Here is a 27,821-nt window from a genome sequence, read left to right on the forward strand (position 1 = left end):
CAAAACTCTGGTGAGACCGCACCTGGAGTATTGCGTGCAGTTCTGGTCACCGCATTATAGGAAGGATGTGGAAGCTATGGAAAGGGTGCAGAGGAGATTTACTAGGATGTTGCCTGGTATGGAGGGAAGGTCTTACGAGGAAAGGCTGAGGGACTTGAGGTTGTTTTCGTTAGAGAGAAGGAGGAGGAGAGGTGACTTAATAGAGACATATAAGATAATCAGAGGGTTAGATAGGGTGGATAGTGAGCGTCTTTTTCCTCGGATGGTGATGGCAAACACGAGGGGACATAGCTTCAAGTTGAGGGGTGATAGATATAGGACAGATGTGAGAGGTAGTTTCTTTACTCAGAGAGTAGTACTGCCCTGCCTGCAGCAGTAGTAGATTCGCCAACTTTAAGGGCATTTAAGTGGACATTGGATAGACACATGGATGAAAATGGAATAGTGTAGGTCAGATGGTTTCACAGGTCGGCGCAACATCGAGGGCCGAAGGGCCTGTACTGCGCTGTAATGTTCTAATTCTAACTAAGGAGCTACACATTCTTGACTGTGAGCATATCACTGAGTGACATCAGATATAGGCACACAAGCATCACAGGCAGAGACTCAGAAGCACACAGCCTGCTCACACGCTTGTCTGGGAGATGATGTATTTGGAACTCGTTAGTCATGGAACCTGGAGAATTAGAAATATTTTCATAAATTAAAATGAAAAAGGAACAATTGTAGGGATTTCACTTTGCCAGAAAAAGAAAAGGTTTAACTTGCACAGGGCCTGAGGTTCAGCTGCTTGGAAGTTAAATCTAGAAAACAGTGGAATTACACAGTGGGTCAATGCAGAGTCTGAAAGAGAAAGGCATGTCTGAGTTCTTGAAGGGCCTCCATCCAATCTTTAACCTGTCATTTCTCTCTCAGATGCTGGTAAACCCACTGTATATTTTCAGCAAGTTGTGTGTTTTCTTTTAGTATTCCAGCATTCACATATCATTTAAAAGAGGCTGTGCATTCCTATGACTGTCACTAGAGGGCTCTTTGAATACTGAAGTACAGAGGATAAACACCTTCAAATCAAGCCTGCCACAAATCTCCCCAAATTTACTCCCATTACCTTGCCTCCCTGGAAGGGGACAATTTCTGTTGGGATATGGTTCCACATACTGCTGCATCCATCTGTCACCACACCTTGCCAATTTTTGTGTAACATACGATCTTAAGGACCTGTATGAGAGTTGCTGATACTATCGCACACTATAGATTGAGGGGCTAGCACCTTAGTTGAACAAGGTGACGGTGAACATGTTTTGTGTGGGCAATCCAACATACTAGTGCTTTGTTAGCTCTATCTCAATCTACCAAATGTCAGAGACACACAATGAGCATGAACACTTTCTATTGCCCATTTCAAAGCACTGAGGTTCACAAAGTACAAGTCAAAGGAGTGTTTGCTTCAGGGTTTATACAGCATACTGGTAATGATATCTTCCATGAAAATTAAACCTACTAAAAAAATACACAAAAGCTCCTTTGCAATATTCATCTGATCTCAAACCCTCCCCTCTTCTATATCTGTACGACCGTGCACTTCCCATTTCCTCCCTCTCCCCTAGCCACTGGCAAGCCTTCAGTTGTCAGTCATGGTTGCCTGGAGCTCTTTCTCTAAACCTTTCCTGCATCTCTTTCCACTTACAAAAGCTGTATCCCAGCTGACTCTTTTGACTAGCAGTACACTTAAAAAGGAAATTAGGAGGGCGAAAAGGTTTCCCTGGCAGATAAGATAAAGGAGAATCCTAAAAGATTCTATAAGTATATTAAGAGTAAAAGGGTAGCTAGGGAGAGAGTAGGTCCCCTTAAGGATCAGTGTGGCAATCTATGTGTGAAGCCATGGGAAATGGGCGAGGTCTTAAATGAATACTTCTCGTATTTACCGTGGAGGAAGTCATGGAAGCTAGCGAGTTCAAGGGAGGGAACAGCGATATCCTGGAGCATATCAACATTACAAAGGAGGTGGTGTTGGAGGTTCTGAAGCCCATTAAGGTGGATAAATCCCCAGGGCCTGAACCGGTGTATCCTAGGATGCTATGGGAAGCAAGGGAGGAGATTGCTGGGGCCCTGGCAGAGATTTTTGTATCATCGTTAGCCACGTGTGAGGTACTGGAAGACTGGAGGATAGCTAATGTTGTGCCTTTATTTAAGAAGGGTAGCAGGGATAAGCCAGGGAACTACAGGCCGGTGAGCCTTACGTCACTGGTTGGAAAATTATTGGAAGGGATTCTGAGAGACAGGATTTATATGCATCTGGAAAGGCATGGTCTGATTAGGGATAGTCAGCGTGGCTTTGTGCGTGGGAACTCATGTCTCACGAATTTGAGTGAGTTTTTTGAGGAGGTGACCAAGAGGATTGACGAGGGCAGGGCGATGGACGTTGTCTACATAGACTTCAGCAAGGCCTTTGACAAGGTCCCGCATGGTAGGCCAGTCCAGAAGGTTCGGACACATGGGATCCAGGGTGAGCTCACAAAATGGATACAGAATTGGCTTGGTGATAGGAGGCAGAGGGTGTTAAAAGAACAAAGAAGATTACAGCACAGGAACAGGCCCTTCGGCCCTCCAAGCCTGCGCCGATCCAGATCCTCTAGTGGGGGGTTGTTTTTCAGATTGGAGGCCGGTGACCAGTGGTGTGATGCAGGGATCGGTGATGGGCCCTCTGTTGTTTGTCATATATATTAATGACTTGGATGATAATGTAGGGGCCATGATTAGTAAGTTTGCAGATGACACCAAAATTGGTGCTATAGTGGACAGTGAAGAAGGTTGTCTAAGGTTACAACAAGATATAGATCAACTGGGAAAGTGAGCAAGGGATTGGAAAATGGAATTTAACGCAGACAAGTGCGAAGTGATGCATTTTGGGAAGTTAAACCAGGACATGACATATACAGTGAATGGCAGGGTCCTGGGGAGTGTTGTTGAGCAGATGGACCTTGGGGTGCAAGTACATAGTTCCCTGAAAGTGGCAACACAGGTAGACAGGGTGGTGAAGGCGGTGTATAGCATGCTTGCCTTCATCGGCCGAGGCATTGAGTACAAGAGTTGGAACGTCATGTTACAGTTGTACATAACGGTTAGGCCGCACTCGGAGTACTGTGCGCAGTTCTGGTTGCCGCACTACAGGAAAGATGTGATTAAGCTGGAGAGGGTGCAGAAAAGATTCACAAGGATGTTGCCTGGTTTGGAGGGCTTGAGTTATAAAGAGAGATTGGATAGGCTGGGTCTGTTTTCCCTGGAGCGAAGGAGGCTGAGAGGGGACATGATAGAGGTATATAAAATTATGAGAGGCATAGATAGGGTAGATAGCCAGAGTCTGTTTCCCATGGTAGGGGTGACTAAAACTAGAGGGCATAGATTTAAGGTGAGAGGGAGGAAGTTTAAAGGGATCAAAGGGGTAAATTTTTCACACAATGAATAGTGGGTATCTGGAATGAGCTGCCAGAGGAGGTGGTGGAGGCAGGAACAGTAGCAACATTTAAGAGGCATCTGGACAGGTACTTGAATGAGCAAGGCACAGAGGGATATGTAACTAATGCAGGCAGGTGGGATTAGTATAGATAGGCATTATGGTCGGCATGGACGCGGTGGGCTGAAAGGCCTGTTTCTATGCTGTACAACTCTATGACTACACCTTTGGTCTCCTGTTGTAACCTTCTCCTGATTCCTGCTCGGTATCTGATGAGCCTTCTTCCCCTTTATCTTGCTTTGAGCTCTGAAATGTGCTGTGCAGGATAGATTTTCCTCTTCAACATTCGCCAGATGCCAGTGAAGAGGAAAAAGGGGCAGAGTTCGTTACATCAGGCTTGGAGCGCTTTTGTGATGCCCCCAGATTTACTGCCACTTCCTGGACATAACTGGGCCTGCGCTTGTATGCTATTGCAAGGAGGTGGGAGAAGCAATACAGGTCTTCCTCATTTCCCTGTGCATCCAATCATTAGGTCTCCCAGTGAAGGAACACTGGCCCTTGAAATCCCCCCACGATCCAGGAAAGTCTGCATGGGTTGTGCAGCAGGGTGAAGACATGAAGGCTGGTGTTCAAATTTAGTTCTTATTTTAGGTACCCACTCCTCCCACCTTGGCCGTGGGACAATCTGAAGCAGTCAGAAGACCTCAATCTGAGTGGACATGTGCCAGCAGTTATTACTGTTGTATGTCATCTGCAGGTTAAATATATTAATATGATTTTTTTTAACATTAAGAATTCATTCTCAGGACGTGTATGTACATCACCAGCAAGGCTGGCATCTACTGCCTATCCCTAGCTTCCCTGAGAATGTGGTGGTGGGCCTTCTTGAACTGTAGTCCATGTTTGTGAAGATACTTAATTTGACGCAACTAAGTGGCTTGCTCGACCACCTCCGAGGAAAGTCAAGAGTCAACTACTGACACAGTGGTTTGGGGAGATGGTGGCATTATCACTGGACTAGTAACCCAGAGACTCAGTATATTATGGGTTCGAATCCCACCAAGGCAGAAGGTGGAAATTGAATTCAATTAATAAAAATCTGGTATTAAAAAAGCTAGTCTAATGATGGTCATGAAACCATGGTCAATTTATGTAAAAACCCATTTGGTTCACTAATGTCCTTTCGGGAAGGAAATCTGCTTCCTACCTGGTCTGGCCTACATGTAACTCCAGAGCAATGTGGTTGACTCTTAAATGCCCTCTGAAATGGCCTAGCAAGCCACTCAGTTGTATCAAATCGCTACAAAGTCAATGAGGAATAAAACTGGATGGACCAACCGGCATCGGAAAACGACAATGGCAAACCCAGCCCGTCGACCCTGCAAAATCCTCCTTATTTACATATGGGGGCTTGTGCCAAAGTTGGACGAGCCGTCCCACAGACTAGTCAAGCAACAGCCTGACATAGTCAAACTCACCGAATCATACCTTCCAGACAATGTCCCAGATACCGTCATCACCATCCCCAGGTATGTCCTGTTTCAGCGGCAGGACAGACCCAGCAGAGAAGGCAGCACAATGGTATACAGTTGGGAAGGAGTTGCCCTGGGTGTCCTCAACACGACTCTGGACCAGATGAAGTCTCATGGCATCAAGTCAAACATGGGCAAGGAAACTTCCTGCTGATTACCCCCCCTCAGCTGATGAATCAGTACTCCTCCATGTTGACCACCACTTGGAGGTAATACTGAGGGGAGTAAGGGCACAGAATGTACTTGGGTTGGGGACTTCAATGTCTATCACCAAAAGTGGCTCGGTAGCACCACTACTGACTGAGCTGGCCAAGTCCTAAAGGACATAGCTGCTAGACTGGGTCTGCGGCAGGTGGTGAGGGAACCAACACGAGGGAAAAACATACTTGACCTCGTCTTCACCAATCTGCCTGCTGCAGATGCATGTGTCCATGACAACATTGGTAGGAGCGACACCGCACAGTCCTTGTGGAGACCAAATCCCGTCTCCACATTGAGAATACCTCCACCGTGTTGTGTAGCACTACCACTGTGCTAAGCGGGATAGATTTCGAACAGATCTAGCAATGCAAATCTGGGCATCCATGAGGTGCTGTGGGCCATCAACAGCAGCAGAATTGTACTCAACCACAATCTGTAACCTCATGGCCTGGTATATCCCCCACTCTACCATTAACATCAAGCTGGGGGACCAACCCTGGTTCAATGAAGAGTGCAGGGGGGCATGCCAGGAGCAGCACCAAACATAACTCAAAATGAGGTGTCAACCCAGTGATGCTGCATCCCATGTCTACCTGTGTGCCAAACAGCGTAAGCAGCATGCGATAGACAGAGCTAAATGATCCCATAACCAATGGATACGATCTAAGCTCTGCAGTCCTGCCACATCCAGTCGTGAATGGTGCTGGACAATTGAACAACTAACTGAAGGAGGCGGCTCCACAAATATCCCCATCCTCAATGATTGGAGAGCCCAGCATATCAATGCAAAAGATAACGCTGAAGCATTTGCAACAACTGATAAGAAGCAATGTCATAGTAAAAGACGCACTGGGAAATAGTGATCATAATACCATTAAATTTCATGTTAAGTTTGAAAGTGACACATTTCAATCACAAACAAGAATCTTAAAGTTAAACAAAGCCAATTATGAAAGTATGAGGTGAGAACTGGCTAAGGTTAATTGGGTAAATAGACTAAAACCTATGGCGGTAAATGAACAGTGGGAAACATTTAAAGAAACAATTCAAAGGGTTCAACAAAAGTACATTCTGTTCAAAAACAAAACCTCATCAAGACTGACCCATCCGTGGCTCACTCAGGAAGTTAGACTAAAAGAAGAGGTTCACAATGTTGCAAAAAATAGCAAGTCTGAGGATTGGGAGTGTTTTAGAAACCAGCAAAGGGCCACCAAAAAGTTGATAAAAAAAAAGGAAAAAATAGAATGAAAGTCAACTAGCCAGCAATATAAAATCAGAATGCAAGAGCTTTTATAAGTCCATAAAAAGGAAGAGAGTAGCTGAAGTGGACGCTGGTCCCTTAGAGACAGAGACAGGAGAAATCATCATGGGGAATGAGGAAACGGCAGAGGCATTGAGCATATATTTTGTGTCTCGTCTTCAAAATAGAATATACAAGTACCATACCAGAAATAGGCAGTAACCTCGGGGTTAAAAAGAGTGAGGAAATTAAGGGTATTGATATCAGCCGAGAAAAAATATTGGAGAAACTTGAGAGACTAAAATCTGACATGTCCCCGGGTCCAGATGGCCTACATCCTACAGTTCTAAAAGAGATAGCTGCAAAGATAATGGATGCGCTGGCTATGATTTTCCAGAATTCCTTAGATTCAGGAACCGTCCTGTCAGATTGGAAGTTGGCAAATGTTAAGCCGTTTTCAAGAAAGGAGGTAGAGAGAAAACAGGGAAATAAAGGCCAGATAGTCTAACATGAGTCATTGGGAAGATGCTGGAAACTATTATTAAAGACTTAACATTGCACTTGGAAAAGCATAGTATGATTAGAACAATTCAGCATGATTTTACGAAAGGGAGATCATGTTTGACAAATTTATGAGAGTTTTTGGGTAGATAAAGGGGAACCAGTAGATGTAGTATATCTGGATTTTCAAAAGGCATTCGATAAGGTGCCACATAAAAGATTAATAGGCAAGATAAGGGCTCATGGTGCTGGGGGTAATATATTAGCGTGGATAGAGGATTGGTTAACAGACAGGAAGCAGAGAGTGTGCATAAATGGGGCATTTTCAAGTTGGCAGGCAGTGAATAATGGGGTGCCACAAGGATCAGTGCTGGGGCCTCAGCTATTTACACTCCATATTAATGACTTAGATGAAGAGACAGAGAGAATGTATCTGGGTTTGCTGATGATACAAAGCTCGGTGGAAAGGTAAGCTGTGGGGAGCGAAGAGATATAGACAGGTTAAGTGAGTGGGCAACAAGATGGAAGATGGAGTATAATGTAGGGAAGTGTGAAGCTGTTCACTTTGGTAGTAAAAATGGAAAAGCAGAATAATTTTTAAAAGGTGAGAGACTGGTAATTGTTGATGTTCAGAGAGACTTGGGGGTACTCGTACAAGAAATGCACAAAGTTAACACGCAGGTGCAGCAGGCTATTAGCAAGGCAAATGACATGTTGGCCTTTACTGCAAGGGGATTACAGTACACGAATAAAGAAGTATTACTAAAATTGTACAGGGCTTTGCCGAGACCGCAACTGGAATACTGTGCGCAGTTTTGATCTCCACATTTAAGAAAAGATGTAAAAACAAGAAATGCTGGAATCACTCAGCAGGTCTAGCAGCATCTGTGGAAAGAGAAGCAGAGTTAACGTTTCGGGTCAGTGACCCTTCATCGGAACTGACGAACATTAGAAAAGTCACAGGTTATAAGCAAGTGAGGTGGGGGTGGGGCAAGAGATAACAAAGGAGGTCTAGATTGGACCAGGCCACATAGCTGACCAAAAGGTCACGGAGTAAAGGCAAACAATATGTTAATGGTGTGTTGAAAGACAAAGCATTAGTACAGATTAGGTGTGAATATACTGAATATTGAACAGCAGCAAGTGCAAACCTGAAGAAAAACAACCTGAAAAAAAATCTGAAAAAGTTTTTCAGGTTGTTTTTCTTCAGGTTTGCACTTGCTGCTGTTCAATATTCAGTATATTCACACCTAATCTGTACTAATGCTTTGTCTTTCAACACACCATTAACATATTGTTTGCCTTTGCTCCGTGACCTTTTGGTCAGCTATGTGGCCTGGTCCAATCTAGACCTCCTTTGTTATCTCTTTCCCCTACCCCACCTCACTTGCTTATAACCTGTGACTTTTCTAATATTCGTCAGTTCCGATGAAGGGTCACTGACCCGAAACGTTAACTCTGCTTCTCTTTCCACAGATGCTGCCAGACCTGCTGAGTGATTCCAGCGTTTCTTGTTTTTATTTCAGATTTCCAGCATCCGCAGTATTTTGCTTTTATTTTAGTAAGAAAAGATGTACCTGCACTGTAGGCAGTGCAGCTAAGATTTACTAAATTGGTCCCTGGGATGAGGCGATTGTCCTATGATGAGAGGCTGAGTAAATTGGGCCTATATTCTCTGGAGTTTAGAAGAATGAGAAGGCGATTTAATAGAGACATACAAGTTTCTGAAAGGGTTTGATAGGGTCGAAGCTGAAAGATTGTTCCCGCTGGTCAGGGAATCTAGAACACGGGGACATAGTCTCAGAATAAGGGGCCAATGATTCAGGACTGAGATGAGAAGAAATTACTACACTCAAAGGGTTGCGATTCTTTGGAATTCTCTACTCCAGACAGTTGTGGATGCTCCATTATTGAATACATTTAAAGCTGGGATAGATAGATTTTTGGTCTTGCAGGGAATCAAGGGAATGGAGCAGGCAGGGAAGTGGAATTGAAACCCAAGATCAGCCATGATTGTATTGAATGACAGAGCAGGCTCAATGAGCCATACGGTCTACTTCTGCTCCTATTTCTTGTGTTCTTGTATTACGATCACTGAATCCTCCACTATCAACATCCGAGGGTTACCATTGACCAGAAACGGAACTGGAGTAGCCATACAAATACCGTGGCTACAAGAGCATGTCAGAGGCTAGGAATCCTGTGGTGAGTAACTCACCACCTCACTCCCCAAAGCCTGTCCACCATCTATAAGGCACAAGTCAGGAGTGCGATAGAATACTCTCCACTTGCCTGGATGGGTGCAGCTCCAACAACACCCAAGAAGCTCGAAAACATCCAGGACAAAGCAGCCTGCTTGATTGTTTGTGAATGGGGTGCCATTCAGTCATTCCACCACTGACCCACAGTGGCAGCAGTGTGTACCATCTACAAGATGCACTGCAGCAACGAACCCAAGGCTCCTTCGAAAGCACCTTCCAAACCTGTGACCTCTAACACCTTGAATGACAAGGGCAGCAAATGCATGGGAACACCACCACCTGCAAGTTCCCCTCCAAGCATCACACCAACCTGACTTGGAACTATATCATCGTTTCTTCACTGTCTCTGGGTCAAAATCCTGGAACTGCCTTCCTAACTATACTGTGGGTGTACCTACTCCACATGGACTGCAGCAGTTCAAGGCGGCAGCTCACCACCACCTTCTCAAGGGCAATTAGGGATGGACAATAAATGCTGGCAAAGCCAGCGATGCTCACATCCCATGAACGAATGTAAAAAAATATCGAACTGGAGTCAAACATAGGCCTGACTGGGTAAAGGCAAGAGGTTTTCTTTCCGAAGGGACAATAGTGACCAGTGTTTTTATGACAATCCAAATGGCCCCTTTTACTGAAACCAGCTTTTTATTACCAAATTTTTGAAACAAAATTCAAGTTCTCAGACTGTCACTCACACGGATCACAAAGATCTGAACTCTCATTCTCTGGCTTATTAAACCCTACACAACTGTATGCTGCACTGATAAATACACTTCACAGAAATCCTACAATGTTAGTGTCATAATAATCCAACAGACCAACTAAAATCACAAAGAGCACAGAATGTTTCTTTTTAAAAAGTTCAGAAACATTTTGCACTGCCGACACTTCAAACTATTGATCACACACCTGTTTATCAATGTTTCGCAGGAGGAGAGATGGGCTGCAGGGTGAGAGTTCACATTTGTTATTGGTGATAGGGACCTTCACTTCGACAGATGAGGAGTTAGAATACGTCTCAGGGCCCTGCGAGCTGACTGCTGAGGTAGTCGTCACTAACCGGCACTGGTGCTTCATGAGATCTTCTGGCAACTGAGCCTCACCAAGGACAACTGGGCCCTGAGAAAAGAAAGTCAAATCAATCAGATCTCTCCAAATAAATCTCCTTACAGAGAATGCCATATTTCTTTTGGTACACAGGAGTGTATAAGCAATCAAGCGATCTTTTAAACTATCAGTACTCAATTATCTTTCCAGTTTCTGTAGTCAAATGTCTACACAAATTTGTGCATCATTTTGTCCCTGCAATTTACAACCCCTTTTCTGCCCATTTGTTGTTGTTTATTTCCTGGGCACCAGCAGGCATCCAGCACCTTGGCCACATGGACTTATATGAAAATAAAAGCAAAATAGTGCGGATGCTGGAAATCTGAAAGAACAGAAAGTGCTGGAAATACTCAGCAGGTCAGTTCTGTTGAAAGGTCACTGACCTGAAAAGTTAACTCTTCTTCTCTCTCCACAGATACTGCCAGACCTGCTGAGTATTTCAAGAACTTTGTTTTTATTTGTACTGATACTATCCCAGCTCATTCACCCCCAAGTTTCTGCCATCATATGGCAAATGTTTTTTTAAAAATGATTCCAGAATTTCTGCCTCCAGACTCGACCTAGATGTCCTTACCCAGATATCGATTGCAAGTGGTATGAAAAGCAACTGCCTGCCAGCATTTAACCTGAATGCTTTTGTCTCGTCACCAGTAACATGAGGAAATGTACCTGGATTGAAGTTAATACATCTTTTAATACCTTAAAAATCTCCACTGGTCATGACCTTCGAAAACTGGAAAGCTACAATTTCAACAGTCTTTACTCACGACTCCGTTCTCGGATTCCAAGGATTAATCTTTGTCACTCTTCTGCACCACTTTGTTATCAATGCCTCTGGTGTGTCTTGGTGACTAAACTTGGACAGTTAAGGTGTATTCTGACCAGAGCACTGTCTGCTCCCTTTGGCGCTGACTCACCTAGTCTTTTGTCATTTAATGTCTCCTGCCCTATCAAAGATCTTTTTCCAACCTTAAAACCTATGACATTTTTAAAGTTTCCCTGTTCTGATGAAGTGTCATCGACCTGAAATATTGGGCTGAATTTTATCAGCCCTTGAGAGACGGGAGCGGGGGGCGGGGGGGGGTGCGGGGTTGGAGTGCCTGTCTCTTTCCCAACATCACTCAATACTGTCAAGGGCAGGAAAGGCCAAGGACAGCCTTCCCACCCATAAACCAATTGAGGCTTGTACTTGGCCAACTAATGGCTGATTAAAGGCCTCTTCCCGCCGCCGCTAGCATTTTACTCACAGCGGGGAGGCCCTCTACTACTTGGAGAGGCTGCCAAGTCACACCATGTGGTCTGGTTTGGGTTGGGGGTGGGGGGGGGGGGGGGGAAAGAGAACTTCTGCTTAGGACATTTGTGGCCCATAGAGGGCCCCCGGCGGCAAAGGTTGTCCCTGCACCTGTGCCAACACCACTCCCGCATCCCCCGCCTGACTGGCCCCGCAAGCTCGCCCCACTTGCCTGTACTTCGGGGCTCCAGTGCTCCTCCTAGCCCCAGGCCTACTGCAGTACCATCAATGGTCACTGCTCCTGGTGGCATGCTGAGACTGCTGGCCTTTTGATTGGATGGCAGCTCTTGGAGGCGGGATCCCAGTCCTTAAAAGGATGGGGATCCTGGCACCAGGCAGTTACCTGATTGAGTGCCATAAAATGCAGCCGGGGGTCCCCTAAATGGCCGAGGTAGGATCCTCCTCGTCTTTCTGGCCTGATATTGGGACACGCACCGCCTGCATAAAACCCAGCCCATTAACTCTTTCTCTCTCCACAGAGGCGCCAGACCTCAGTATTTCCAGCATTTTATGTTTTTATTTCAGATTTCTAGATGCATGGTATTGTTTTTCAATTAGCACTGTACATTATACTCTGCGAATAGCTAATCTGGATTTAAGATCAATTCAAAGTAAAATGAGTGTTGTTGCCGAGATGCATGGACCAGTATGTCCGAACATCAGTTGTTGGATTCTGTTGAGTCACTTAACCTCAGCTGAATTACAAGGCCTCCAACAGGGTCAAATACCCTGATGATCTGGACTGTGCATTTGAAAAATAGTATCTTGGGAGAAGTACTGGACTGGGCGGGGGTGAGGGGGGGGGCAGTAGAGCAGGGGTGGGATTTAGGGAGGGAGACTATGAAACTGCATCCAAGGATGGCGCCTTCAGATGAGTTGAAAATATTGGAATGATATAACACAGATAATAGCACACAAAGGAACAAAAACACAAATACTTTGCAGTTTAGGTGTAAAGAAAACCCCAGACAACACTGATGAAAACTGAAGCCTGACAACTGGTGAACAAGTAATTAAAATGAGACGGCTCTACTCATGTCATGAGTTGCAACTAAAAGCATACACTCACTGCCTTGGCCTCTACCTTTAGGACATAATAGCAGCAGAATTAAGATTGAATTACTGCCTCAGCCACTGAATTAATATCTGCCATCTTTCCGGAAGCAGGACTGCAGTCAGTGAAAAACTCTCAAGCCTCACTGGTGTACCAAAGATTGCACCAAGGACTGGTAGGACACGGGCCAGCACTCGATTCCAAACTTGCGACTGTCATTACAGGCAGGTGTTGCTCTTGGGCAAGTGCACTAGACTGGCAATAACACATTTTTGGAAAATCACACTTGTGGAGGAGGGAGAAATCACATGTATTGTGTATCAGTACCAACCCATTTTTGAAAAGATCACACTTGGAGCATAACACAAATACTATAGGACAAAGATGGCAGTAAAAAAAAAAAAAATCACACCACTTTGCGCAATGACACCAATATGCTACAGTATAACATTTAATGTAGCGCACTGGCACCAATGTCCCCTCTAAATTTTTTGTTGTTGTGCCTGACCCATTCATTCAAGTGTGCAGTATCTTTAAATCTTTTTGCATGACCATGGCCACGCATGCGCGTATCTTAAGGGGGAAAACTTGCACACGACATGTGCGCTAGCTTCCAGGGCCACGCAACTTAGAGGGAACACTATTTGGCAGCAATAGACTACTGGGAAAAGAAAACTCGCATGTCATGCTAGCACCAACTTTTTTTTCATGTGTTGGCATCTCTGGCAAGGCCAGCACTTATTGCCCACCTCCCTAATTTCCCTCAAAAAGGTAGTTGGTGGGTCATCTTCTGAAACCACTACATTCCATGTGTTGTAGTTCCTTCCATAGTGCTGTTTGGTAGAGCGTTGCAGGACTTTGACACAGTGACAATGAAGGAACCAAGGACTGCAGAGGTTCAAAAAGGCAGCTCACCACCACCTCCTCAAGGGCAACTACGGATGGGCAATAAACGCTGTCCTTGCCAGCGATTCCCACATCATACGAACAAATAAAAAGAACGGCAATATAGTTCCAAATCAGGATGGTGTGTGACTTGGAGGGGAACTTGCAGGTGGTGGCGATTCCATATGCCTACTGCTCTTGTTCTTCCATGTGATTGAGGTTACAGGTTTGGGAGGTGTTGTCCAAGAAACTTTAGGGTGGAGCAGGCTCTAAGGGCTGTATTTTTTATTTTTATTTTTTATTTTAGAGATACAGCACTGAAACAGGCCCTTCGGCCCACCAAGTCTGTGCCGACCAACAACCACCCATTTATACTAACCCTACAGTAACCCCATATTCCCTACCTACACTAGGGGCAATTTACAACAGCCAATTTACCTATCACCTACAAGTCTGGCCTACTCCTGCTCCTATTTCTTATGCGCTTATTTCATTTTGTGGATGGTACAACCTGCAGCCACTGCGCATCGCTGGTGGAGGGAGTGAAAGTTTCAGGTGATGGATGGGGTGCCAATCAAGCGGGCTGCTTTGTCTTGGAAGGTGTTGCGCTTATGTGTTGTTGGAGCTGCACTCATCCAGGCAAGTGGAGAGCATTCCATCACAATCCTAACTTGTGCCTCGTAGATGGCGAAAAGGCTTTAGGGAGTCAGGAGCTGAGTCACTTGCTGCAGAGTGCTCAGCCTCTTGTAGATAAGATGGTAAAGAAGGCATATGGGATACTTGCCTTTATTAGCCAAGGCATAGAATATAAGAGCAGGGAGGTTATGATGGAGCTGGACAAAACGCGAGTTAGGCTACAGCTGGAGTGCTGTGTACACTTCTAGTCGCCACACTATAGGAAGGATGTGATTGCACTGGAGAGGGTGCAGAGGAGATTCACCAGGATGTTGCCTGGGCTGGAGCATTTCAGCTATGAAGACAGACTGAAAAGGCTCGGGTTGTTTTCCTTAGAGCCGAGAAGGCCAAGAGGGGACCTGATTGAGGTATACAAAATTAAGAGGGGCATAGATAGGAAGAAACTTTTTCCCTTAGCGGAGGTATCAATAACCAGGGGGCATAGATTTAAGTCAAGGAGCAGGAGGTTTAGAGTGGATTTGAGGAAAAAAAACTTTCACCCAGAGGATGGTTGGAATCTGGAACACACTGCCTGAAGGGGTGGTAGAGGCAGGAACCCTCACAATATTTAAGAATTATTTAGATGAGCACTTGAAACGCCACAGCATACAGGGCTACAGGCCAAGTGCAGGAAAATGGCATTAGAATAGATAGGCTTGATGGCTGGCATGGACATGGTGGGCCGAAGGGCCTGTTTCTGTGCTGTATAACTATGACTCTATGAATGTTATTTGCTACTTATCAGCCCAAGCCTGAACGTTGTCCAGGTCTTGCTGCACGTGGGCACAGAGTGTTTCATTACCTAAGGAGTTGCAAACGAAAATGAACACTGTGCAAGCATTAGCAAACATCCCCACTTCTGACCTTACGATGGAGGAGAGGTGATTGATGAAGCTGCTGAAAATGGTTGGGCCGAGGACACTGCACCGAGAGACTCCTGCAACGATATCGCGGGGCTGAAATGTTTGGCCTGCAACAAGCACAACCATCTTCCTTTGTGCTAGGTACGACTCCAAGAAGTGCAGAGTCTTCCACCTGATTCCCACTGACTTCAATTTTACCAGGGATCCTTGAAGCCACACTCAGTAAAATGTTTTATGTCAAGCGCAGTCACTTTCACCTCACCGTTGGAATTCAGCTTTTTTGTCTATCAGCATGGGATGTTGTTGGGGCCCTTAGCCTTGGCTCTATCCAGTGTGCTGAGCCATTTCTCGATGGTGCTTGGAGTGAATCAAATGCACTGAAGACTGGCATGTGTGACGGTGGGGACTTCAGGAAGAGGCTGAGGTAAATTATCCTTTCAGCACCTCTGCCTGAAGATGGTTACAAACGCTGGGCCTGTTTCTGTGCTGTATAACTCTATGACTCTATAATTGTCAATAACATGCTGCTACTCCTGATCAGCAGGGAACTAAATCTGTGTTGCAGCGTTACGAGGTTGACATCTCATTTTTTTTTTAGGTACACCTGAGACTGCTACTGGCATGCACTTCTACACTCCTCATTGAACCAGGCTTGATGGCAATGGCAGAATGATGGATATGCCACGCCCTGAGGTTACAGATTGTGGATGAATACAATTCTGCTGCCGCTAACGGCCCACAGCACCTCATGGATGCAGAGTTTTGAGCTGTTCTGAATCTATCCCATTTAGTACAGTGGCAGTGCCACACAACACAATAAAGAGTGTTCACTGTGTGAAGACGGGACTTCGTCTCAACAAGGACTGTGCAGCAGTCACTTCTACCAAGACTGTCATGGATAGATGCTTCTGTGACAGACAGCTTTTCCTCATGTTGGTTTTCTCACCACATGCCGCAAGCCCAGCCTGGCAGCGATGCCCTTCAGGGCTTGACCTACTCGGTCAGCAGTGGTGCTACCGAGCCACTCGTCACAACAGATAATGAAGTTTCCCACATGGAGAAGATTCTGTGCCCTAACTTCCCTCAGTGTTTTTCCAAAGAATGCTCAACATGGAGGAGTATTGATTTAAGCACCTGAGAGGGGCAGTGGATGGTAATCAGCAAGAGGTTTCCTGACCCATGTTTGATTTGATGCCACGTGACTTCATACGAATATAGAGCAGGAGTAGGCCACTTGGCCTCTTGAGCCTGCTCCGCCATTCAACAAGATCATGGCTGATCTGATTGGAACCTCGACTCCAGATTCCTGCCTACCCCCAATAACCTTTCACCCCCTTGCTTATCAAGAATCTATCTACCTCTGCCTTAAACATATTCAAAGACACTGCTTCCACTCCCTTTTGATGGAGATTTCTAAAGACTCACAACCCTCTGAGAAAAATGTTTTCCCTTCATCTCTGTCTTAAATGGGTGACCCCTTAAGACAGTGACCCCTAGTTCTAGATTCTCCCTCAAGAGGAAACATCCATTCCACATCCACCCTATCAAGACCCCCCAGGATCTTATATGTTTCAATCAAGTCGCCTCTTACTCTTCGAAACTCTAGCGGATACAAGCCTAGCCTGTACAACCTTTCCTCATAAGACAACCTGCCCATTCCAGGTATTAGTCTCGCAAACCTTATCTGAACTGTTTCCAACACACTTACATCCTTCCTTAAATAAGGCGACCAATACTGAACACAGTACTCCAGATGTGGTCTTACCAAGGCCCTGTATAGCTGAAGCATAACCTCCCTACTTTTGCATTCATTCCCCTCGCAATAAATGATAACATTCTATTAGCTTTCCTAATGACTTGCTGTACCAACATACTAACCTTTTGCAATTCATGCACTAGGACACCCAGATCCCTCTGCATCTCAGAGCTCTGCAATCTCTCACCATTTAGATAATATGCTTCTTTTTTATTCTGCCTGCCAAAATGGACAATTTCACATTATACTCCATTTGCGAGATCTTTGCCCACTCACTTAATCTATCTATATCCCTTTGTAGCCTCATTATGTCCTCTTCACAATCTACTTTCCTACCTATCTTTGTGTCATCAGAAAATTTAGCAACCATACCTTTGGTCCCTTCAACCAAGTAATTTGTATAAATTGTAAAAAGTTGAGGCCCCAGCACAGATCCCTGTGGCACACCTCTGGTTACATCTTGCCAACCAGAAAATGACCCATTTATGCCTACTGTTTCCTGTTAGCTAGCCAATCTTCTATCCATGCCAGTATGTTACCTCCTACACCATGAGCTTTTATTTTCTGCAATAACCTTTGATGTGGCAGCTTATCAAATGCCTTCTGGAAATCTAAGTACAATACATCCACCGGTTCCCTTCATCCACAGCACATGTAACTCCCTCAAAGAATTCCAATAAATTGGTTAAACATGATTTCCCTTTCACAAAACCATGTCGACTCTGCCTGATTACCTTCAATTTTTCTAAGTGCCTTGCTATAACGTCCTATATAATAGCTTCCAAGACAGATGTTAAGTTAACTGGCCTGTAGTTTCCTGCTTTGCTGTCTCCCTCCTTTTTTGAATAAAGGAGTTACATTCCCTATTTTCCAGTCTAGCAGAATCTTCCCTGAATCTAGGGAATTTTGGAAAATTAAAACTAACGCATCAACTATCTCACTAGCCACTTCTTTTAAGACCCTAGGATGAAGTCCATCAGGACCTGGGGACTTGTCAGCCCACAGCTCCAACAGTTTGTTCAGTCCCACTTCCCTGGTGATTGTAATTTTCTTGGGTTCCTCCCTCCCTTCCATTTCCTGACTTACAGCTAATTCTGGGATGTTACTTGTATCCTCAATAGTGAAGACTGGTGCAAAATACCTGTTCAATTCATCTGTCATCTCCTTATTATCCATTATTAATTCCCCAGACTCACTTTCTGTCGGACTAATGTTCACCTTGTTAACTCTTTAAAAAATATCTGGAGAAACTCTTACTTTCTGTCTTTATATTTCTAGCTAGCTTTCTCTTGTACTCTAATTTTATCTTCCTCATCAATTTATAGTCATTCTTTGCTGTTTTTTATATTCTGTCCAATCTTCTGACCTGCCACCCATCTTTGCACAATTATATGCTTTTTCTTGAAATTTGAAACTGTCTTTAACTGTTTTACTTAACCACGGATGGCGGGTCCCCCCTTTCCTTGGAATTTTTCTTTCTCATTGGAATGCATCTGTTCTGTGTATCCTGAAATATCCCCTTGAACGCCTGCCACTGCATCTCTACTGATCTATCCCTTAACCTAATTTGCCAGTTCACTTCAGCTAGCTCTGCTTTCATGCCCTCATAATTGCCCTTATTTAAGATTAAAATACTGGTCTTGGACCCACTCTTCTCTCCCTCAAACTGAATATAAAATTCAATCATATTATGATTGCTGCAATCTAGGGGCGCCTTAACTATGAGGTCATTAATTAATCCTATCGCTTTGCACAATACCAGGTCTAGTATAGCCTGCTCTTTGGTTGGCTCCAGTACGTACTGTTCCAAGAAATTATCCCGAAAACATTCTATGTACTAAACATTTAACAGCTAGCAATTAGTCAACAATTTAAGACCTAAATTACAATAGCAAGAGGTGAGGAAGACACTGATAATTGCATTCATACTTACCAGTCAAGAAAATTCCACTAATATTTAGAATCAATGGGAAACATTTCAATTGAACATAACTGCTCTCAAAATAAGACATTATCTCTTGCAATAATCAATGACATCTTGAATCTGTATAGCAACTTTTAACATAGAAAAACTTTCCAAGGCACTTCACAGAGGTGTAAGGACTGAAAAATCCTCCCAACAAGGGTGCAGCAGACCAAATCAAATGAGTGATGAATTTAAATAAAGACACACACTTATTCAAGTTATTCCACAACCTTGCTCATTAAGGGATGGGTGATTTCATTTCAAGTCTAAAAATAAAAAGTTACTTCAAGAATTGTTAAATCAGTTGTGTCCTGGATGAGCACACAGAGAAAAATCACAGTTTGATTCCCAGCCTGCATTGAGATTGCTGTCCTCAGCCAATGGAGTGACTGAGGCATGACAGTTGACAGCAGTTCCCTGGGGTCACAGCACAGAGAAAGTTGATCCTGTCATCACATAACAATCACAAAGACACTTTCTAATAGGGTCATTGGGTGATTATTAGGAACACCACTCCTGGCTCATATTTTTTTTTTGGAGCTCTCCCTAACCAATTGTAGCACCCTCTATGACTGTTCCAGCAAATATAATCAAACTATCCACAGACCAGGAATTCAACATAGGACTTGACTAGAGTGGCTGGCTCATTTACTCAATGTGTCAAAAGGGGTGGCTAATTCCTTCCATCTTTGTGTAAATGGTCAATGATTTATGCCTCAAGAATGTTTTTTTTTGGAACTTTGCAAGTCGTTTCAAAGAAATGCAGGAAGTTGGCATGTGACATAAGCAACCTGTTCAAAGTTACTTGAGCAGCTTGAATGGGTTATGGCACATGTCCTATGAAGCAGCATTTGCTACTTCCATCCACTGCCTCACCCCAATAACCATGGGCAAGAACTCTTCAATGACAATCAACATTAACAGTCTGCAAGATGCTGTATGATGTACCACCACACATCCTGGCGTAATGCATTCCAAAGAGCTGCTGCACTACACAAAATGTACAAAACTTAAACTCCTTCCGCCTCTTCCTCATTCCTTGACTGCAGTTAACAGGATCATAGGAAATAGGAGTAGGCCATTCGGCCCATTGAGCCTGCTCTGCCATTCAAACAGATCATGGCTGATCATCTACTTCTGCACCTTTCTTCCCCACTATCCTTATATCCATTGATGTCATTAGTACCCAGAAATCTATTGATTTCTGTCTTGAACATGCTCAATGATTGAGTTTCCACAGCCCTCTAGGGAAGAGAATTCCACAGATTCACCATCCTCTGAGTAAAGAAATTCCTCCTCATCTCAGTGTTAAATGGCCTAGCCCTTATTCTGACACTATGTCCCCTGGTTCCAGACTCACCAGCCAGTGGAAACATGCTATCCACATCTACCCTGTCATGCCCTGTAAGCCTTTTTCAAGTTTCAATGAGATCACCTCTCATTCTTCGAAACTCTGGAGAATATAGGCCCAGTTTCTGCAATTTCTCCTCACAAGACAATCCCGCCATCCCAGGGATTAATCTACTGAACCTCCGTTGCACTCCCTCTATGGCAAGTATATCCTTCCTTAGGTAAGGGACCAAAACTCTACACAATACTCCAGCTGCAATCTCACCAAGGCTCTACACAACTGTAGCAAGACATCTTTACTCCTGTACCCAAATCCCCTTGCAATGAAGGCCAACATACCACTTGCCTTCTTAATTGCTTGCTGCACCTGCATCCCAGCTTTTAGTGACTCGTGAACAAGCATACCCAAGTCCCTTTGGACATCAACACTTCCCAACCTCTCACCATTTAAAAAATATTCGTCTTTCCAAAGTGGATCACTTCACACTTTTTCACATTATATTCCATCTGCCATGTTCTTGCCTATTCACTTAGCCCAAATCCCTTCGAAGTCTCCTTGCATCCTCCTCACAACTAACATTCCCAACTAGTTTTGTGTCATTAGCAAGTTTGGAAATATTACATTCGGTCTCCACATCCAGATCATTATATAGATTGTCAACAGCTGTGGCCCAAGTATTGATCCTTGCAGTACCCCACTAGTAACATCCTGCGAATGACCCATTTATTCCTACTCTCTGCTTTCCATCTGTTAACCAATTCTCAATCCTTTGCAGTATATTACCCCCAATCCCACGTGCTCTAATTTTGTTTACTAACCTCCTGTGTGGGACCTTATCAAAAGCCTTCTGAAAATCCAAATACACATCCGCTGGTTCTCCTTTATCTGTGCTACAAGTAACATCCTCAAAAACATCAACAGGTATGTCAAACATGATTTCCCTTTCATAAATCCATGTCGACTCTGCCCAATCATATTATTTTCCAAGTGTCCAGTTATCTCATCCTTTATAATGGATTCCAACATTTTTCCTACTACTGATATCAAACAAACAGGTCTGTAGTTCTCTGTTTTTTCTCTCACTCTCTTAAATAGTGGGGTTACATTTGCTACTTTCCAGTCTGCAAGAATCTTTCTAGGATCTATAGAATTTTGAAAGATAACCACCAATGCATCCACTATCTCTACAGCTCCCTCCTTCAATACTCTGGGATATAGCTCATCTGGTCCAGGGGATTTAACAACTTTCAAACCACTTAATCTTTCGAGTACTACCTCTTTATTGAGACTAATTTCTTTCAGTTCCTCATTTTTACAAGTTCAAATGTTTTGTCAGAGTGCAAACATGGGAACAATCCCTTTAAGACTTCAATACTCTGGGAACTAACTCTCAGTAGAAGACATCTCAGATCTGCACTTTCACCTCAATTTCATTGAAGACGACAAAATATGGATTATTTTATAATGCATGGCATGTCAGATGGCAGGAGGCAGCTTTGTACATAGAAACCCAGTATTCTTCCTTGTTGTTTGGCCTCCCTTTGCAGAAGAAAAACTGCGGGTCTGACCCATTATATATTATAGATTTAGAGAACGATATAGCACAGAAGGAGGGCATTGTGCCTCTTTGGTAGAACAATCCAATGAATTCCACTCCACTGTTATTTCCCCATAGCCCTGTAGATTTCTTTCCTTCAAATACTTAGCATATTCTCAATCAAAGTTAGTATTGAATCTGCTTCCACCACCCTTTCAGGCATTGCATTCCAGATCACAACTTGCCATGTAAAAACAACAGCTTCCACAGGTTGCCTCTGGTTCTTCTGCCAATCAACTTAAATCTTTGTCCTCTGGTTGCCAACCCTTCAGCCACTACAAACAGTTTCTTTTTATTTATTCAATCAAAATCATTCATGATTTTAAACACCTCTATCAATCTCCTCTTAACCTATTCTGCTCCAAGGAGTGCAAACCCAGCTTCCAGTCCTTCCACATAACTTCAGTCCCTCATCACAGAATTGTTACGTAGGAACAGGAGTAGGCCATTCAACCCATCGAGCCTGCTCTGCCATTCAATACGATCATGGCTGATCATCCACTTCAATGCTTTTTCCCACACTATCCTCATATCCCTTTACGTCATTGGTATTTAGAAATCTGACAATCTCTGCTTTAAACATATTCAATGACTGAGTTTCCACAGCCCTCTGGGGTAGAGGATTCCAAAGATTCACAACCCTCTGAGTAAAGAAATTTCTCCTCATTTCGGTCCAAGTGGCTTCCCCCTTATTTTGAAATTGTGTCCCCTGGTTCTCGACTCCCCAACCAGGGGAAACATCTGCATTTACCCTGTCTATCCCTTTACAGTATTCTGTAGGTTTCAATGAGATCACCTCTCATTCTTCGAAAATCTAGAGAAAACAGGTCCAGTTTCCCCAATCTCTCTTCATAGGACAGTCCCGCCATCCCTGGTGAGTCTGGTGAACCTTCGTTGCACTTCCTCTATGGCAATAATATCCTTCCAAAGGTAAGGGGACCAAAACTGCACACAGTACTCCAGGTGCGGTCTAACCAAGGTTCTATACAATTGAAGCAAGACTTCACTACTCTTGTACTCAAATCCTCTTGTGATAAAGGCCGACAGACTATTAGCCTTATCTCACAGGAGGCGGCCATTCGGCCCATCGTGTCTGCGCTGGTTCTCCAAAAGAGCAATTCACTTAGTGCCACTCCCCTGCCTTCTCCCTGTAACCCCGCACATTCTTCCTTTTCACACAATGGTCTAATACCCTTTTGAATGCTTCAATTGAACCTGCCTCCATCACACTCTCAGGCAGTGCATTCCAGACCTCAACCATTCACTGCATGTAAAGTTTTTCCTCCTGTCGCTTTTGCATCCTTTACCAATTACTTTAAATCTGTGCCCTCTCATTTTCAATCTTTTAACGAGTAGGAACAGTTTCTCCCTATCTACTTTGTACCATCCCTGGTACCATTCTAGTAAATTTCTACTGCATCCTCTCCAAGCCCTTGCCATCATTCCTGAAGTGTGGTGCCCAGAATAAAAAACAATACTCCAGTTGAGGCCAAATCAATTTTTTATGAAGGTTCAGCATGACCTCCTTGATTTTGTACTCTATTGCTCCTCCATTAATAAAGCCAAGGATTTCATTTGCTTTTTGAACAACCTTCTCAACTTGTTACACCACCTTCAAAGATCTGTGCACATATACCCCCAGGTACCTCTGCTCCTGCGGCCCCTTGAAAATTGTACCAATAAGGTCTACAACTGACTCAACTCCCAAACCAACCTGGTTGACTCTTAACTACCCTCTGAAGTGGCCCAGCAATGAACTGTGTCTGCGTGGGTTTTCTCCGGGTGCTCCGGTTTCCTCCCACAAGCCAAAAGACTTGCAGGTTGATAGGTAAATTGGCCATTATAAATTGTCACTAGTATAGGTAGGTGGTAGGGAAATATAGGGACAGGTGGGGATGTTTGGTAGGAATGTGGGATTAGTGTAGGATTAGTGTAAATGGGTGGTTGATGGTCGGCACAGACTCGGTGGGCTGAAGGGCCTGTTTCAGTGCTGTATCTCTAATCTAATCTAATCTAATCTAATTAATAAAATAAGACAGACTGCACTGCTTCAAGAATGGTGACCTACGAACACCTTCTCAAAGTCAACTGGGATGGGAATTGATGTCAGCCTTGCCAGACAACCACATCTCCAGAATGAGAAAAAAAAAGTTCTCAACTGGGGGTCCACCAAAAACAAGCGCTGAGCAATACTTTCCTTCGGTGGAGTCAAATCTAAGCAATTTATAATTAGTAACACATTCAGATGAGAGTCAGTCAGAAATGAGAATGGTTCACACAAACAAAGCTCGGAATGAACTTTGAAGGGATAGGATTAATGAAAACTTTGGGAAATAACAATTATTCTAGATGGCTGAGACTGCCAGCTTTTTCCTGGTGGAGTTGCAGTGCACAGATCCATGAATCATCCAGACTCAAGCAGATGGAAAAGACAGGGAACCAGTTGGGAGCAAGGTACACACAAAGCATTGACACCAAGTCAAGCCCGTGCACATAGAGCTCCTATAAAATCTCTTTTCAAATGGGAATTCTCATTAATTTCATAAATTGAAATCAACCAGCAAATTTTTTTTTGGGGGGTGGGGGAGGGAGTTGGTAGGTCGTCTGTAGACATCGTCCCAACTCAATTAAGATCTCTGGTTGGTTGGTTGAGTTTGAATGAAATTGACAGGCATTTTAACTGAAATAACAGCTGTTGGCAGTTCACTTATATGGCTATGTTCGGCCTTGATGGGTGAGGAAAAGAGCCTGACTTGCCACCAAACCCTGTCCTGGGAGGGGTGACAATGCAGTCCAGGGGCTGGCATATTGATTCTGCCGATTAATCTTGCCCAAACTTGATATTTGAATACAAATTCCTGTCGCCAGGTTTGTCTGGTAACATACCCAAACAGTATCAGTTGCAAACCCCTGGAATAAAAATAAGAGCAAAATACTGCAAATGCTGAAACTTTGAAATAAGAATAGAAAGTGCTGGAAATACTCAGCAGGTCTGGCAGCATCTGTGTAGAGAGAAACAGAGTTAACGTTTCAGGTCTGCAACCCTTCATCAAAACAGGCAGAAGTTAGAAATTTAACAGTTTTTGAGCAAGTGAAGGGGGGGGGGGGGGGGGGGAGAGGGGGGAAAAGAAGAACAAGGAAGAAGGACTATGATAGGATGGAGGGGGGGGGGGGCGCGATGGAAGAGATTAAATGACAGATGGCATGGAACAGAATGCAAACGGAGTGCTAAATTATTGTAGCAAAAGACAAAGCAAGAGTCCAGAGAGAATGCAAATGGCAGAACAACAGAATAATAATAATAATGGAATAAAAAGCTCGTCTCAGTAATGCTGATCATGAAACTACTGGATTCTGGTAAAAACCCATCTGGTTCACGAATATCCTTCAGGGGAGGAAATCTGCCTCCTGACCCAGTCTGGCCTATATGCGACTGCAGACCCACAGCCCTCTGAAATGGCCTAGCAAACCACTCAGTTGTATCAAACCACTACAAAAAAGTTAAAGAATAAAACTGGTTGGACTAACCAGCACCCACCGAGGCATCAGAAACAACAAAGGCAGACCTTGCAAATTCCTCCTCACTGACTTATGGGGAGCTGTGCCAAAATTGGGAGGGCTGTTGCACAGACTAAATGAACAGCCTGACATAGTCATCCTAAAGCAAATCATAACTTGCAGCCAATGTCCCAGACTCCTCCATCACCATTCCTGGGTACGTCCTGTTTACCAGCAGGACGGACCCACAGAGGTGGTAGCACAGTGATGTACAGTTTGGAGGCAGTGGTCCTGGGAATTCTTAACATTGGCTCCGGGGCCCGTGAAGTCTCATGGCATCAGGTCAAATATGTGCATGGAAACCTCCTGCTGATTACCACCTACCGCCCACCCTCAGCTGATCAGTTAGTACTCCGTCACGTTGACCACCACGTGGAAGAAGCACTGAGCGTAATAAGAACACATAATACTCTGGGTGGGGGAATTCAATGTCCATCACCAAGAGTTGCTCGATAGCGCCATTACTGATCAAACTAACAGAGTCCTAAAAGGACATAGCTGCTAGACTGGGTCGGCGGCAGGTGATGAGGGAGCCAACAAGAGGGAAAAACCTACTTGACCTCATCCTCCCCAATCTACCTGTCACAGACGTAACTGTCCATGACATACTGGTAGGTGTGACCACTGCACAGTCCTTGTGAAGATGAGTCTTGTCTTCACACTGAGGACACTGTCCTTCATGTTGTGCGGCAATACCACTGTGCTAAATGGGACAGATTAGCAGCTCAAAACTGAGCATTCATGAGACACTGTGGGCCATCAGCAGCAGCAGAACTGTATTCAATCATAATGTAACCTCATGGCCTGGCATATTCCTCCTCTACAATACCATCAAGTCAGAGGATCAACTCTGCTTCAATGAGGAGTACAGGAGAACATACCAGTGCAACACCAGGCATACCTAAAAATGAGATGCCAACCTGGCGAAGCTACAAACACAGGATTACATGCATGCTGAACAGCAGAAGCAGCATGCAACAACATATCAAAATGGCCAAAGCAGCAAATAATCAACAGAATCACATATGGAGATGTCTGGTCCAGGGTTCAAGGTCCCAGCCCCAGGACATCTGCATGAGTTCCACAGGGTAATGTCCCAGTCCCAATCATCTTCAGCTGCTTCATCAATGACTATCCCACCATCATTTGGTCAGAAGTGTTGATGTTTGCTGATGATTGCAGTGTGCAGTACCATTCACAGCTCATCAGGTACAAAGCAGTCCATGGCCACATGCAGCAAGACATAGACAACATTCAGGCTTGGGCAGATAAGTAGCAAGTAACATTCGCACCACAATGCCAGGGAATGACCATCTTCATCTGCCCTTGACGTTCAACAGCATTACCATCGCTAAATTCCTCACCATCAACATCTTGGGGATTACCATTGAATAGAAACTGAACTGCATCAGCCATATAAACACTGTGGCTACAAGAGCAGGTCAGAGGCTGGGAATTCTGCAGCAAATTACTCACTGACTGACTTGTCAAAGCCTGTCCACCATCTACAAGGGACAAGTCAGGATTATGATGGAATACTCTCCGCATGCCTGGATGAGTGCCCCTCCAACAACACTCAAGAAGCTTGACACTATCCAGGACAGAGCAAACTGCTGGATTGGAACCACATGCACTGCCTTAAACATTCACTCGCTCCAGCATTGGTACACAGTGGCAGAAGTGTGTACCATTTACAAGACGCACTGCAGCAACTTGCCAAGGGTCCTTCGACAGCATCTTCCAAACCCGTGACCTCGACCACCTAGAAGGACAAAGACAGCACTTGCATGGGAGCACGGCCACTTGCAAGTACTCCTCCAAGCCGCACACAATCCTGACTTGGAACGAAATCAATATTCCTTCACTGTTGCTGGGTCAAAATCCTGCATCGCCCTTCTTAACAGCACTGCGGGTGTACCTACACCATATGGACTGCAAATGGTTCAAGAAGGTGGCTCACCACCGCCTTCGCAAGGGCATTTTGGGATAGGCAACAAATGCTGGCCTTGCCAGCGATGCGCACATCCCATGAATGAAAGAAAAAAAAAGAGCATGCAAATATACAATACAGAGATAGGCAATTAGGTAACTTAATTTGAGTCTACATAAAGTTCAAAGTGCTGTAGTCGCAACAAAATTATTTTGCATAATATTCAAATTATTTAGACAGGCAGATTTAAGAAACCCTTTCGATATCTGCCTATGTAACCATTAACGAGAATGAGTCTTAGCTTCGTCTAATGGTTCATGACCATGAGAGCAGGTAAACCGCACAAGTTAATAATCCATCTATTTAGCAGTACATTCCTTTGTCATGTGACCAGTTTTTATTGAAAAATCAGATCACTCACACAGTCAATTATTCTTGATCCAGTCATGCAGTCAAGCACAGGATTTGGGCACTTAATTTTCAGATAAGCTCAACTCAACATGACCCCAAGACAAGTGGAATTCAGGAAAAAATAAGCCCATTAGGGAAACCAGCAACTCCTTCACTCTAATGATTCCTGCAAAATAAAACCATAGCAG

At 44.2% G+C, this 27,821-nt stretch overlaps 1 protein-coding gene across 1 annotated transcript in view; it reads right to left on the reverse strand.

Annotated features, from left to right (window-relative positions):
- Window positions 1-27,821, reverse strand: part of LOC137369874 (KAT8 regulatory NSL complex subunit 1-like) — a 306,772-nt gene that overhangs the window by 51,959 nt on the left and 226,992 nt on the right. The window contains exon 3 of the mRNA XM_068031535.1: window positions 10,099-10,308. Within this exon, the coding sequence (XP_067887636.1) occupies window positions 10,099-10,308 (210 nt within the window). The remainder of the gene's footprint in view (window positions 1-10,098; window positions 10,309-27,821) is intronic.

The sequence above is a fragment of the Heterodontus francisci genome, chromosome 5 (assembly GCF_036365525.1).
Source record: "Heterodontus francisci isolate sHetFra1 chromosome 5, sHetFra1.hap1, whole genome shotgun sequence".
Taxonomy (NCBI): Eukaryota; Metazoa; Chordata; class Chondrichthyes; order Heterodontiformes; family Heterodontidae; genus Heterodontus; species Heterodontus francisci.